The sequence below is a fragment of the Strongylocentrotus purpuratus genome, unplaced genomic scaffold (genome assembly GCF_000002235.5).
Source record: "Strongylocentrotus purpuratus isolate Spur 01 unplaced genomic scaffold, Spur_5.0 spur5_scaffold_17, whole genome shotgun sequence".
NCBI classification, from domain to species: Eukaryota; Metazoa; Echinodermata; class Echinoidea; order Camarodonta; family Strongylocentrotidae; genus Strongylocentrotus; species Strongylocentrotus purpuratus.
Window position 1 is genome coordinate 12,779,041 of NW_022145602.1, and position 12,736 is coordinate 12,791,776.

Consider the following 12,736-nt stretch of genomic DNA (forward strand, 5'->3'; position numbering starts at 1 on the left):
ATAATAATAATATCAACAATGATAATAATTATATTATCATTATTATAATAATATTTCATCACTTTTATTATTATTATCATTATCATAATGATTAACATTATCATTATTACTATCATCATCCTCATCACCGTTATTATTTTTGTGGCAGGAAAACCATAGCTCTTTCACTGCCCTTTAAATTTCTTGTCCACGATTCCCCTTTTCTTGTAAATGTTTATCATCGTAAACTATATATGAGGGCTACACGCACGTCAATCTACTCGTTTGCCGTAAAGCTTTTCCTATTGTGTCAAAGATAAGTTAATGTCATGCAATCTCTATGTTTAATTTCATATATTTTCAAGTTGTGTTCTTGAAAACTTATATCAGGTCTATAACGTTCAGGGAAGTTAGCCAGTACGCATCTATGAATACTGGCATTTATGTTATTAGTGATATGTTTACAGTTAGATTGAGTTATTTCCGAATGTTAGCACATGACCTACGTCATGTAAGTTACCTTTGTATTTCTGGTTTGTTCATGCTTTTTATGTTTAAGCATTTCATGTGAAAAGATATTATGCAACAAAAACAACACTTTATGAATGTATAACTTTATTAGTAAATTATACAAAAGGCGGTTTCAAACATAACGACACAATAAATTGCATTGCAGGGCGTTGCATATCATGGTTGTTGAAATAGCTATAATGTTGAGTAAGGGATGCTGCCATTATGGAAACATGCTGTTTTTGTCTGTTTAATTACTGAAATAATCATTATAATTATATTTTCATTCTGAGTAATCAATACATTTTTATAATCCAAAGAAACCCTGTTCTAATTTTGGAGAAATTAATATCTAAAAATGATGCTTCCACTATGAAAATATGCTGTTTCATTCGCTTTTGTCTAAAATAATAATTGTAGTTGTATTTACCCTTTTAGTGAAAAAAAGGGTTTTGATACCACAAAACCCTGTCCTTTATATTAAGGAAATGAATCGCGTCCGTGGCCGGCAAAGTGGTGTTCTAAATGAAATTATAATGTAATGAAAACTTCGCAAGGAAAAGCATCTGATACGTACACTGTTGGTCATAATGGTGGAATAATTATTTTTACCCCAATTTATGGAATGATTTTGACAATGACTTATTCCTAATAGATCTAGATAATAGTATACATTCTCAGATTTTATTGAATAACAATTTGTGAGTATTTGTTTTGAGTGACAGCTAAATCATGTATGTGATACTATGCTAATCAACTAGGGGACCTACGTCCTTAAGTCATAACTGACAGTAATGAGGATTAATGCCTCATAAAAGGGCAGTAATAGGCCTATAGCACATCGACACGGTTTTGATCATGGGGTCTCACAGTAACGAGGCCATTGCTTAGCCACTGAATCATGATTGTACGCAGCGGTGGCTAGGGTACGTCGCTGCCCCCACAAATACAAAAAAAAGAAAAAAGAAAATGCAATAAATTATCAATAATTAATTGCATTTCCCCCGGTCTCCAACATGAAAAATTTCTCCTTAGGGTTGAAGGCATGCCCACATAGAGTATTTTTTATGTTGGGGATCGGGGCAAAATGCAATAAATTATTGATAATTGATTGCATTTTCTTTGTTCCATCTTTATGACCAACAGTGTATTATAAATTCGACAGATATAAACTATGTAAAGAGAAACAAAATAACACAGAAAATGACAGCATCAACAACAACAAAATAATTAAAGAACACGTTGAAAAATCAGTCAACGTCACACAAGTTAATCAGGCAGTTTTTAAAAAAAATCTGTGGTTCTTCCGAAGGCACTGCAGCGCCATGAAGTTCACAATTCTGTCGCAGTGGAGGCAAGCTTCTTATTATAAATTCAGCCAAGTCACAATCAATATTCAAGTCATCGATACCCCAGCCATACCTATGAGAATGACGTCAGAGCATCCACGCACAAATATCTTGAAATTATATTTATTGCTCCAAAAATGTCCTTAAGTTCAACGAATCCGTCATACCAGTAGTAGCCAACGCCCAAACAAAGATGAAGTTATCACTCCTGTGGTTGTCATGGTAACTGATACCAGCATCATCCAGGGATGCGTGGTGATCCTCTGCGCATCTGAGATGAGATGAGGAGAGCTTTTATCCAGGCACCCGAAACCGTAGCAGTCGAATGGCGAGGAGAGGTTGCCGGTGGGTGAAAAGGGTGATAACACGATATCTGTGGTGGATGGAAGTACAGTGGAAAGCACATTAGATTCCATACCTATGATAGTTCATAACAAATTAAGGTACATAATGTTTTCATGTGAAATATCCACACAAGAATCCCTTGAAATACTACTAGAGCTCCTAATTACGATAGCTCTTCCTAAAAATCGGGGTAGTATACATTACTTCTTAATTTCGTTATGCTTAATTACGATTATTACACAAAAAACAATGGAAGGTAGAAAATTAACTTGAAGAAATTTAATACAACTGCGAGTGATCTGTATGTGGGCAGGTTCTTCAGACAACCCTTCAGACTGGTCCCCCTAAATAATATGTTTCATTTGCTGGCACTTTTCTGCTGTCAAAGCAACGATTAAACGTTTGGATAATATTTTTGTCAATCATTCATTCATTCTTTCTTTCTATCTTGTTCTTGTTCTTATTGTTCTCCTTCTATCTCCCTCCTCTTTCTTTTTCTTTTTCTACTCTTTCTTCTTCTTCTATTATTATTACTTCTCATCTTCAGAGTAAATGCAACAGCCTTTCACGAAAAAGAAATCAGTTGTGTATTCCAGCCCCCCCCCCCCCCCATCACCGGATTTACAATCGACTCAAGATAAATGAAACGTACGTGCATGGGTTGTGGCTCTCATATTCTCTAGACAGGACAACTATATCTCATCAGGATCAATACGGCACTTGATCCTGCGGCAATTGCTCCGTGGTGTTTCCGAACACTAACAGAATTTCTTCCAATCCTGGACCCAGCACTAACTCTTAATCTAACCTTAACCCTAAACCCAACCTAACCTAAAGCCAAATTGCAACCCTTAATCGATATACTCTTGATGAAATAAAGTCCGGAGCAATTGTTCTCGTCGGAGCAAAATTGTCAGACCATCTCATTTCGACTTACTTTTACAGTAGTCCACTTTCTTGGGGTTATAGCGGTCGCAGACCTTTGACATGCAGTCACAATCGCCAACGACCTTGTAGATCGTCAGTCCTTCTCCGTAGCAAAGCTGGCCCGTTTTGGCGAAGTTCAGGTACTCCTCCACCAATTCCCGGTTGTAACCCTCAAGGTGCACATTCTCAGCGTAGTCATGCACCTCGTCGATCACCTGACTGTTGCACGAGTGACCACTCTTGGCGACTTCGAGCTGGTAAGGGGCGCACATGGCACGGAGGTGGAAATTTACACCCCTATCCGGATTTAGACCTTGACACAAGAAAAGATAGGGAAAGAAAACACGGTTATTGAATATGGTAATGATAAAAACAGTAATAAGAATAATATTAATCATAATAATAATAATAATAATACTGATAATAATGGTAATACTACTACTACTACTACTACTACTACTACTACTACTACTACTACTACTACTACTACTACTAACACTACTACTACTACTACTACTACTACTACTAAAAAGAATAATAGCAACAATGATTGTAATAATCATAATGAAAATAACAATAATAATAACAATAACTAAAAGAATTACAACAATAATGGTCTAATTTACCAAGGTTAACCTCATCTGTTTTGCAAAATGGCATGAGATATAACTGGGTCAAGACGACGTTAATATGGGTAAAAATGTTTTTTCCAAGAATGATTTTGAAACGTTACTAAGTTTACATTTGTGTCTGCATTAGAAGTAAGTTGATAATTTCATGTTTAAATCCGCGTTAGAAATAAGATTCTCGCCAGGTCCCAGATATAAATCAGTTTTGTCATTTCTCACTACGTTGTAATATTTTTATTTCACAGTATAAGTACATGAGATATTCAATCTTACCCTGTGCTTTAACACCACTGCAGATGGTAGCGATGCTCAGGAATACTTGGAGGATGTATTTGATCTGTCAAATCGGATATTTATTTAAAGAAGAGATTTTTATAAATATTCATGAGGCAGTAACGGATTGAGAAATTTTGAAAGTACAAAGTCTCCAACGGATACAGATGGTACTTTGGTTTACAGGGGAAACCAACCCTTTTTAAATAGCAAACTGCTCTACACAATAGCAGAAGAATCAGAGAAAACGATTGATGAATGTTTGAACGAATGAATTTTTGAAAGTTGTAATAACTATCTACGCATGGGAGATTCAAAATTGCTAAATCTTAAATGCCTTTCTGACGTAGTTCCGGAGGACTTTCCCATTTGTTCTAACACAAACGAATGTCATTTTTTAAAAGAAATATAAGACTCAAGAGGGTTTCTTTCTTTTGGAGGACCTATCATACTGTGTAATCCATGTTATATGTTGAGTAGTGCCAAAAGGGAGAAGGCGTTTAGGAGAAAAACAGAAGTTAATGATAATTCTGTACACCATAAACGCGAGAGTTGTCAGTGACTACATCACAATCCACTGAATAAATTTTGAGATTCGCATAGATTTAGTGATCTCAAATTTCAAACTTTAATACCTCTTTTATCATTAGTTCGATTTATTTTAAACTTTGACCATTCTGTTTCATTTTATTATTCTGTTTTCATACTAATGGACGTATTACAAAGGTTAAAGTGTGCTTTAAAGGGCAGTGAGGGGTGGTGAATCATAAAATAAGGATAATCCTGTGTGACCAGTTAATACCGAACAAGATCGGAAAGATTTTTGGGGAAAAAAAAATTAAAGCCCCACTGTCCTACTTGTAGCTACTTGCTCCCTCTATATAGAAAACTTCCCCAATCGGTGCCTGTTGGTCCCCCATGATCCTCTTTTTCTTATGTTAGTTGAGAGCTAAGTTAATGAGATAGCCACCTGTCAGTGACCCCGCTGTGTGGTCTGATCCCTTCTGGCCCAGTAGTATTGACGGTCTTTAAAGGTCAGTGAGGGGCGGTGAGTCGTCACATTCGGATGCTCCCGGTGTAACCAGTTAATACCGAACAAGATCGGAAAGATTTTTGAAAAAAAAACTAACTTAAAGGTAATTCCAGTTTTGGAAACGCCTCAATTTCTTATTACCAATCATGTGAAACAATATGTTTTGACTAATGCGTGATGATACCAAATTTTGCCAGGAAACCGCCTACTAATTGATGTATTTTTTTAAATTTTTATATCTATCTGGACTGGATAGATATAGGGTAGTCCCATATACATCTTTCCGTGTGCAGTGCTTGTAACTTTAGCTAGACTGGGCCAAATTTCTTATAATTTTGATGCAGGGGCGGATCCAGCCGGCGGCAGGGGAGGGGGCCCAATTCGTGAGAAAATATTTGGGGGCGAAACAGCCGGCCGATAATTCGCATATTGGGGGAGGGGGTGGGGGAGGGGTGTACGTAGTGAGCACTAATTTTTTTTTTTGCTCCCGAAAATTTGAAAATCGTGCCGGCTGATAATTCGCTCAGCCCGCCGCCCTCCCCCCATCCCCCCTGGATCCACCACTGGTGTCCAACAATTTTTCACAAAATAACTAAAATTTCTATTGTGCAAAATGTATGACTCCGGAGAGTCTTTGCATTTTAGAGTACCTAGATAATATGCTTTTCATAATACTCTCATTACCTTAGCCTGCTTATACACTCTTTCAATTCAATGGACTTGAATATCTCTGTACATCAACCTGTAGAACTATAATTACTTTTACCTCGTTTATCTCTTATCTTTTTTTTGAAGAGCACCTAAAAAGATTGTAAAGCAAAGGTGTTTTTAGTAATATTATAATCATGGAGTTTTTATCGTTATGCACACAATCAACAAACTAAGATTACCTGTTTGCGATTCTATTCCATATGGTGTTTTAATTATCATAATAATCAGAAAGGTTTGATTGCCGTGCACTAATCAAGAACCTTAGGTTACCTGTTTACGATTCAATTCCATATGGTGTTTTAATTATTATGATAATCAGAAAGGTTTGATTGTCATGCACAATGTTATAATCAAGAACCTAAGGTTACCTGATTACGATTCTATTCCATATGATGTTTTAATTATTATGATAATCAAAAAGGTTTGATTGTCGTGCACTAATCAAGAACCTAAGGTTACCTGCTTACAAATCTATTCCATATGGTGTTTTAATTATTATGATAATCAGAAAGGTTTGATTGTCATGCACATAATCAAGAACCCAACGTAACCTGTTTACAATTCTACTATTCCAAACGGTATGTTTATTGTAGCTTGTTTTATATGCTAAGGAGTATAATCAATCCATCGGAGTGAAAACATGATTGGAATTAGTACATACAATCCATGATTGTGCAAATCGATATCTGGGGCAGGCAACGTTCGGTCAGATTTTAGCTTTATATTCAAACAACGTTTTGCGTAACTTTTTAAAGTTTTATTAACAAACAAAAAATCTATAGACGCCCTGTATATATTTGAAATGTTGGTTTATTTTGCTGAGAGAATATAAACAAATTGTTGCTGAGACATGTTGAAGAAAAATGGTCTAATGGATAAAGGAATAGATTAAACTTTTCTGCTCATTGTTGAATACAGGGAGGGGAAGTCCACCCTGATATTAAGTTAGCTTAATTAGAAGCAGAACAATAATTTGGGTTTTCTGTTGTACGCAGAAAAAGCAAATTTTGTATTCTTTCATCAATATTCGACTTTAAACGCATTTGTTTTGAAAACCCTCGAGGAATATGTCTTAAATTAGATTCTCTTTCACATTATGATAACATTTGAGTCAAATTTTACCATCAAACTTTTGGGGCTCCCAACGCTTAAGAGGCTCTACAACAGGCGCGGATCCAGGATTTATTAGGGGGGCCCAAATTTGAAATTATGCGACCCAAATATCGGTACGTAATGGTGACCTGCATTGACGTAGTGGGGGGTGCAGGGAGGGGCGATTACCCCCTCCCTCCTCCGCAAGGCGCCGAAGCTTTGACGTTTCATTAAATTATTAGACAAAGAAGACGATTCTCGAAAATAGTGAGCACTAATTTTTTTGGGGGCCCTCGAAAATTTGAAAAATCGCACCCCCCCCCCCCTGAGCGCCAGGGGGGAGGGCGATTCACCAAAAAGGATAAAATTAACGTGTTTTTCCCAGGGTTCCGCCACTGAGTCCAGGGCCCTCAGAAGCTTAAATTATCGTCGGATGAGCATAATTTTATACCTTATTTGTGACACTGGCAGGTCACGAATTGGCGTGGGGTCCAGGGGGCAGAGCCCCCTGAAGCTCAGGGGTTTTGTTAATAAATAACGGCCAGATGAGCATATTCTTTTACCTTATTTGTGACACTGGCAGGACACAAATTGGTGTTGAGTCTAGGAGGCGGAGCCCCAAGAAGCTCAAGGTTTTTATTCATTAAATTATCGTCAGATGAGCATTTTTTTATACCTTATTTGTGACACTGGCAGGTCACGAATTGGCGTGGGGTCCAGGGGGCGGAGCCCCCGGAAGTTCAGGGGTTTGGGGCAATAACTTACTGTCAGATGAGCATATTTTGAAACCTTATTTGTGATACTGGCAGAACACAAATTGGCGTTGGGTCCATGGGGAGGGGCCCTCAGAAGCTCAGGGGTTTATTCATCAATTTATCGTCAGATGAGCATAATTTTATACCTTATTTGTGACACTGGCAGTCCACGAATTGGCGTGGGGTTCAGGGGCGGAGCCCCCCCCCCCCCCAAGCTCAGGGGTTTTGGGCAATAAATTACGGTCAGATGAGCATATTTCATACCTTATTTGTGACACTGGCAGGTCACGAATTGGCGTGGGGTCCAGGAGGCGGAGTCCCCTGAGGCTCAGGGGTGTTAGGCAATGAATTACGGTCAGATGAGCATATTTTATACCTTATTTGTGACACTGGCAGGTCACGAATTGGCGTGGGGTCCAGGAGGCGGAGCCCCCGGAGGCTCAGGGGTGTTAGGCAATAGATTCCGGTCAGATTAGCATATGGGATCTAGGGGGCAGAGCCACCGGAAGTCAAGGGGTTTTAGGCATTTAATTATGGTCAGATGAGCATATTTTGATATCTTTCCCCTTTATTTCCCTTTTTTTTTCTACGGTCAGATGAGCATCCAGGGCCCCGCCTTAGGGCCAATGGTTGGGTTCGGGGGAGGGGCAGAGCCCCCAGAAGCTCAGGGATTTTAGGAATTGTATAACGGTCAGACAAGCATGCAGGGGCCCGTCTTACGGCCCCTGGCGGGGTCGAGGGGGTGGAGCCCCGGAAACTTAGGGGTTTTAGGCATTTAATTACGTTCAGATGAACATATTTTGATACCTTATTTGTGAGACTGGCAGGACACTAATTAGCGCGAGGTCCAGGGGACCGAGACCCAGAAGCTCAGAGGTTTTATGCATTAAATTACCGTCAGATTAGCATCTAGCCGTCCGCCTTATGGCCCTAGGTGGGGTCCAGGGGGCAGTGCCACCGGAAGGGGTTTTAGGCATTTAATTACGGTCAGATGGGCATATTTTGAAACCTTTGATATTTTCCCCTTTTATTTCCTGCTTTTTTCCTTCTTTTTCCCCCTTTTTTTCTTCCCTTCTTTTTTTCCTTCTTTTTTTCCTTCTTTTGTTTCCCTTTTTTTTGCCAGGGGGGGGGGGCGCCCCGGGCACCCCCCCCCCCCCTGGATCCGCCACTGTTTTGATGATTCCAGAACCTTGCAGTACACACCAATACTTATATGCTAGATGATCAACCTTTTCTGCTCGATTCCACAACGTTTCTTTCACAATGCAATCGCATGACCAGAACTGTTCTATACCTTTAAGGTAGTTTAAATAGCCTCGTGCATCACCTTTCGAATGGTGCAAACATCATAATGAAATACAGCACAATCCAAACATAATTCATACAAGACCAAAGTTGATCTATCAAAGCCATTACAAAGAAGTTTTAAAGCTTATCTGCCATAGTTTACAGGAGGGATTAGAGCGCCCTGCAAGGTCACTGGACAGGTGGCTATCTCATCAACTCAGCTCTCAGTTAACATAAGAAAAAGAGGATCATGGGGGACCAATGGTCACCGATTAGGCATTGTTTGTTATATAGAGGGCGCAAGTAGCTACAAGTAGTGCAGTGGGCCTTAAATAAAGGAAAATTAACTTTATAGGGCCTAAAAGTAAAAGTGAATGATAAATCGTGTTTAGATACAAATGGACAAAGAAGGGACTTATTTATGATTATAACAATGTCCCTGACAAAGGATATCAAGCATGAGAAAGAGCGTGATAGATAGAAAGAGAAAGAGAGAGAGAGACAGAGAGAGAAAGAGAGCGGTGGGGAATGCAGGAAGAGAAGGGTAGTGAGGGAGAGGGGGAGAGATAGGGGAGGGTGGGAGGAAGAGGGTTCTATCATACTTGTCATTGGTATAATTGAGAGCCTGTTTGTATGCCCAATTTCGTAGTTGTTATGTAATCATGGAATGTGCAGAACACCTGAATATGGGGCCAAGTCAAAAGTGAATTGTTGCAAATTGCATTGTTATTTTTAAACAGTGAATACGTATGTTTGGAAGATGGATTGCGTTTTGAATGAATAACAAGGCATCAGTTTTGCAACATTTAACTTTTGATTTGGCCCCATAATCAGGTGTACTTCACATTCGGTGATTACAGTATCACTACAAATGGGGCGTCATTGTTGAGGGTAGTAAGCAAAGTTTTTTTTTCTCCCTTTGCCTGTAATGGGGTGTTTATTCAATATTCATCAATAACATAATTTCACAAACAATTTAGCAAAACGATGGAACATCAATAATACACATAATATTTGTACAAATGTAACTAAGCAAATTTGCACGAAAATTCATATTTTGTACTTTCAAATGTTCATTTAGTTTGAGTCTGTGAGTCATTTCTCTCTTAAATAAATATATATCAGATTTTAATCCCTATAATCATACCCATACTAATTACAAAAAAATGATCATGTTACGGATAGGCCTAGAGCAAAATGCAATAGTCATAGTCAAATCGATTTCGGTTAGCGAAGTAATTTTGAGTAAACAAATAACATCTATTGTGTCTATTTCAAGATTCAAAGCATATAAAACTAAGTCCTTTTGGTACTTAAAGAAGGTTTTGTTTGTCGTAAATTGACTCAAAGCATGAACAGCATGTTCAGTTTCTTTGCACTTTAAACAAAGGTCATCGTATAGAAAACCTCACTTGAACAAATTTTTCCGAATCGGTAGCATATCATATAAAAGCTTGAAATCAAAATCATATGAGCGAAATTCATTAATCCCAATCGGATTTCTGTTATCAAATTCAAAAATGATACTATGATCGACGCTCAATCCTGAATTGCAGAACTTTTTGAGAAGATTAGTTTTCTCTTGATTTACTTACCATCGAAGTCATCTTGTAAGAAAATCCACCTTCTGCAATCTCCTGAATAATGTTCTCTAAGCAATTTGATAAACGAAGTCTTCGATGACAAATGAAAATGAAATGTTACTCCTTTATTGCATAAACTGTCTCGGTACTACAGCCAATTAATTATTAAAACACACGGCAACAAAATAAACGGACAATAAACAGATGCTACATTTTCTTGTCAAATGAATTGATGACGTGCTTTCCAACGAGGCCGAATAACACTGTCTGTTGTTTATATTTTGTGTGTCCGGCTTAAATAGCGACGAATTTTGTTGTCCCCCTTTTTGTAGGGATGATTGATATTTTCTAACAATCGCCGTTTGTTTAATTAGTTGCACAATCAAATGTTTACCGGACAGGAATTATATTGGAGTGCCCCCATGGAATGGCTTGCCAATTTTTTTATTTTTTTAGCGCAGTATTTCCCCATTGTCCTTGTCATGAAGCTATTCTTTTAAATGCGATGACCGCTATCGGACTCGTACAATGGGATGAGTCAGCGTCGGTCAGAGTTTCGGGGCGGGGAGGGGGCGCGGATTTCCTTTTTTTAAATCCAAGCAAGGGTAATATCGGTAAAGGGTAGATTTCTATTTTTGGGTTTAATTATTGATGTTTTTCATAATTTCTTTCTTGTTTTTTTTTTTTTTTTACCTATTACATTTTCGTAATTTATTAGGAAAACATATATTTCACCATCATAAGTCAAAGGGAAGGAGTGACTAGAGATTTGCCACTAGATTAATGGAAAAAATTGCAAAAGTGCTATGCATTTATTTCACCATTACAGGATATGAGAGAATATCCATATGGGGAGAATGTGAGAAACATCTTACCTGACGCAAACTCCGTGTTTTACCCAAAATTGTTTTACGTTCCCTTTATACTAGCAGGTAGACTTAATCATGTATATATCGGCTGTATATTGTAATCTCGTCTTGAAATATATCGTAGTCTCCTAATAGTATACTTTTGTAAAAATTACGGATGTATTTTCTTGTGGAGGACTTACTTGACGAGTCCCCTCTGAACTCGCAACAGTTTATCCTTTTCTCCTATCTTGATAATGCCTAACTTGATTATGAATTAAATATGTCATAATTGATAAGATATGATATTTACAATTTTTTTGTTTAAGAATATGATCAGATTGTCTCTCAAAAATATGTTATGTAATGCTTTTTTTGGGGGGGGGGGTTGTACTGTAAATGAACAAAAAGGGGGAAAAGAACAAATGGACGATGGGGCAGTACATATATCTTCACAGTTTCTTTTACAAAAGAGTAATGAAACTAATAAAACGAACAACCTCAAAAAACATTTATCTATTTCAGGGGGCAGCCCTAAAGTGTCCTAAATGTGAGTAATTACGCTGATTGTGTTTCCGTTACGTTAATGAACAATTTCCTTTCAGCTGCGGCATGATACGAGTGTTATCGTAACAATTTTATTTCCAAACAATTTATTGGAATATTATCACCCGCCCGACACCACTACAGTTTTAGTGAACGGTAAACATTTGTAACAACACCCCCCTCCCCCTCCACTAGGTCTCTCTCCCCCCCCCCCCCTCTCTCTCTCTCTCTCTCTCCCTCTCTCTCTTTCTCTCACTCTCTGCCTTTATGTCTCCTTCCCTTTCTATCTGGCTCTTCTTCCTCTCTCTTTTTTTCTCTCTCTTTCTCTTCTCAATGTGTCTCTATCTCTGTCTCGCCTCTAAAGAAATAAAGTTATCACTAAATTTCACCCCCCCCCCCCAGCCATTCATAGTTAGTTTTATCGGTCCTAGTTCCTTTATCATCTGATATTTAAACTAGACTAATAAACATTATGTGCAACTTCAACAGAATATAACAGATCTTTGTTTTTCTTCATACTTTTTCCCTCCACAGGGATTTTATTGATTTTCATTTGCAACAAATTAACAAACATATATTCAAGGTAATTTATATCTATATGAATAAAATTGACCACTCAAGATACAAATATTTGTTTAACTGTCGAATTAACAGAAGATATCTGATATTCATAAACAACAACAAAAGGGGAAAAAACAATGCAAAAGACACATATTATCATTTGATTATTGGACTATATACAATTACTTTGTTGTGACCACTGCTAATGAATTTTTTTTGTGGATTTGTTTTTATTTTTTTTAAATTCAGATAATTATATCATAATTGTTGACCGACTTGGCGACCAACTTCTGAAAGTTGGAGGAGGG

General features: G+C 37.8%; 1 protein-coding gene across 1 annotated transcript; it reads right to left on the reverse strand.

The window, feature by feature from the left end:
• Positions 1-3,079: 3,079 nt before the first annotated feature.
• LOC105445581 lies at positions 3,080-10,723 on the reverse strand. Its single transcript, XM_030988205.1, has 3 exons — positions 10,486-10,723; positions 4,013-4,076; positions 3,080-3,423 (listed from the first exon to the last, which is right to left on the reverse strand). Exons 1-3 carry the CDS (start codon positions 10,495-10,497, stop codon positions 3,107-3,109), a joined length of 393 nt encoding a protein of 130 aa, XP_030844065.1. The 5' UTR covers positions 10,498-10,723; the 3' UTR covers positions 3,080-3,106.
• Between the last annotated feature and the right edge of the window lie 2,013 nt (positions 10,724-12,736).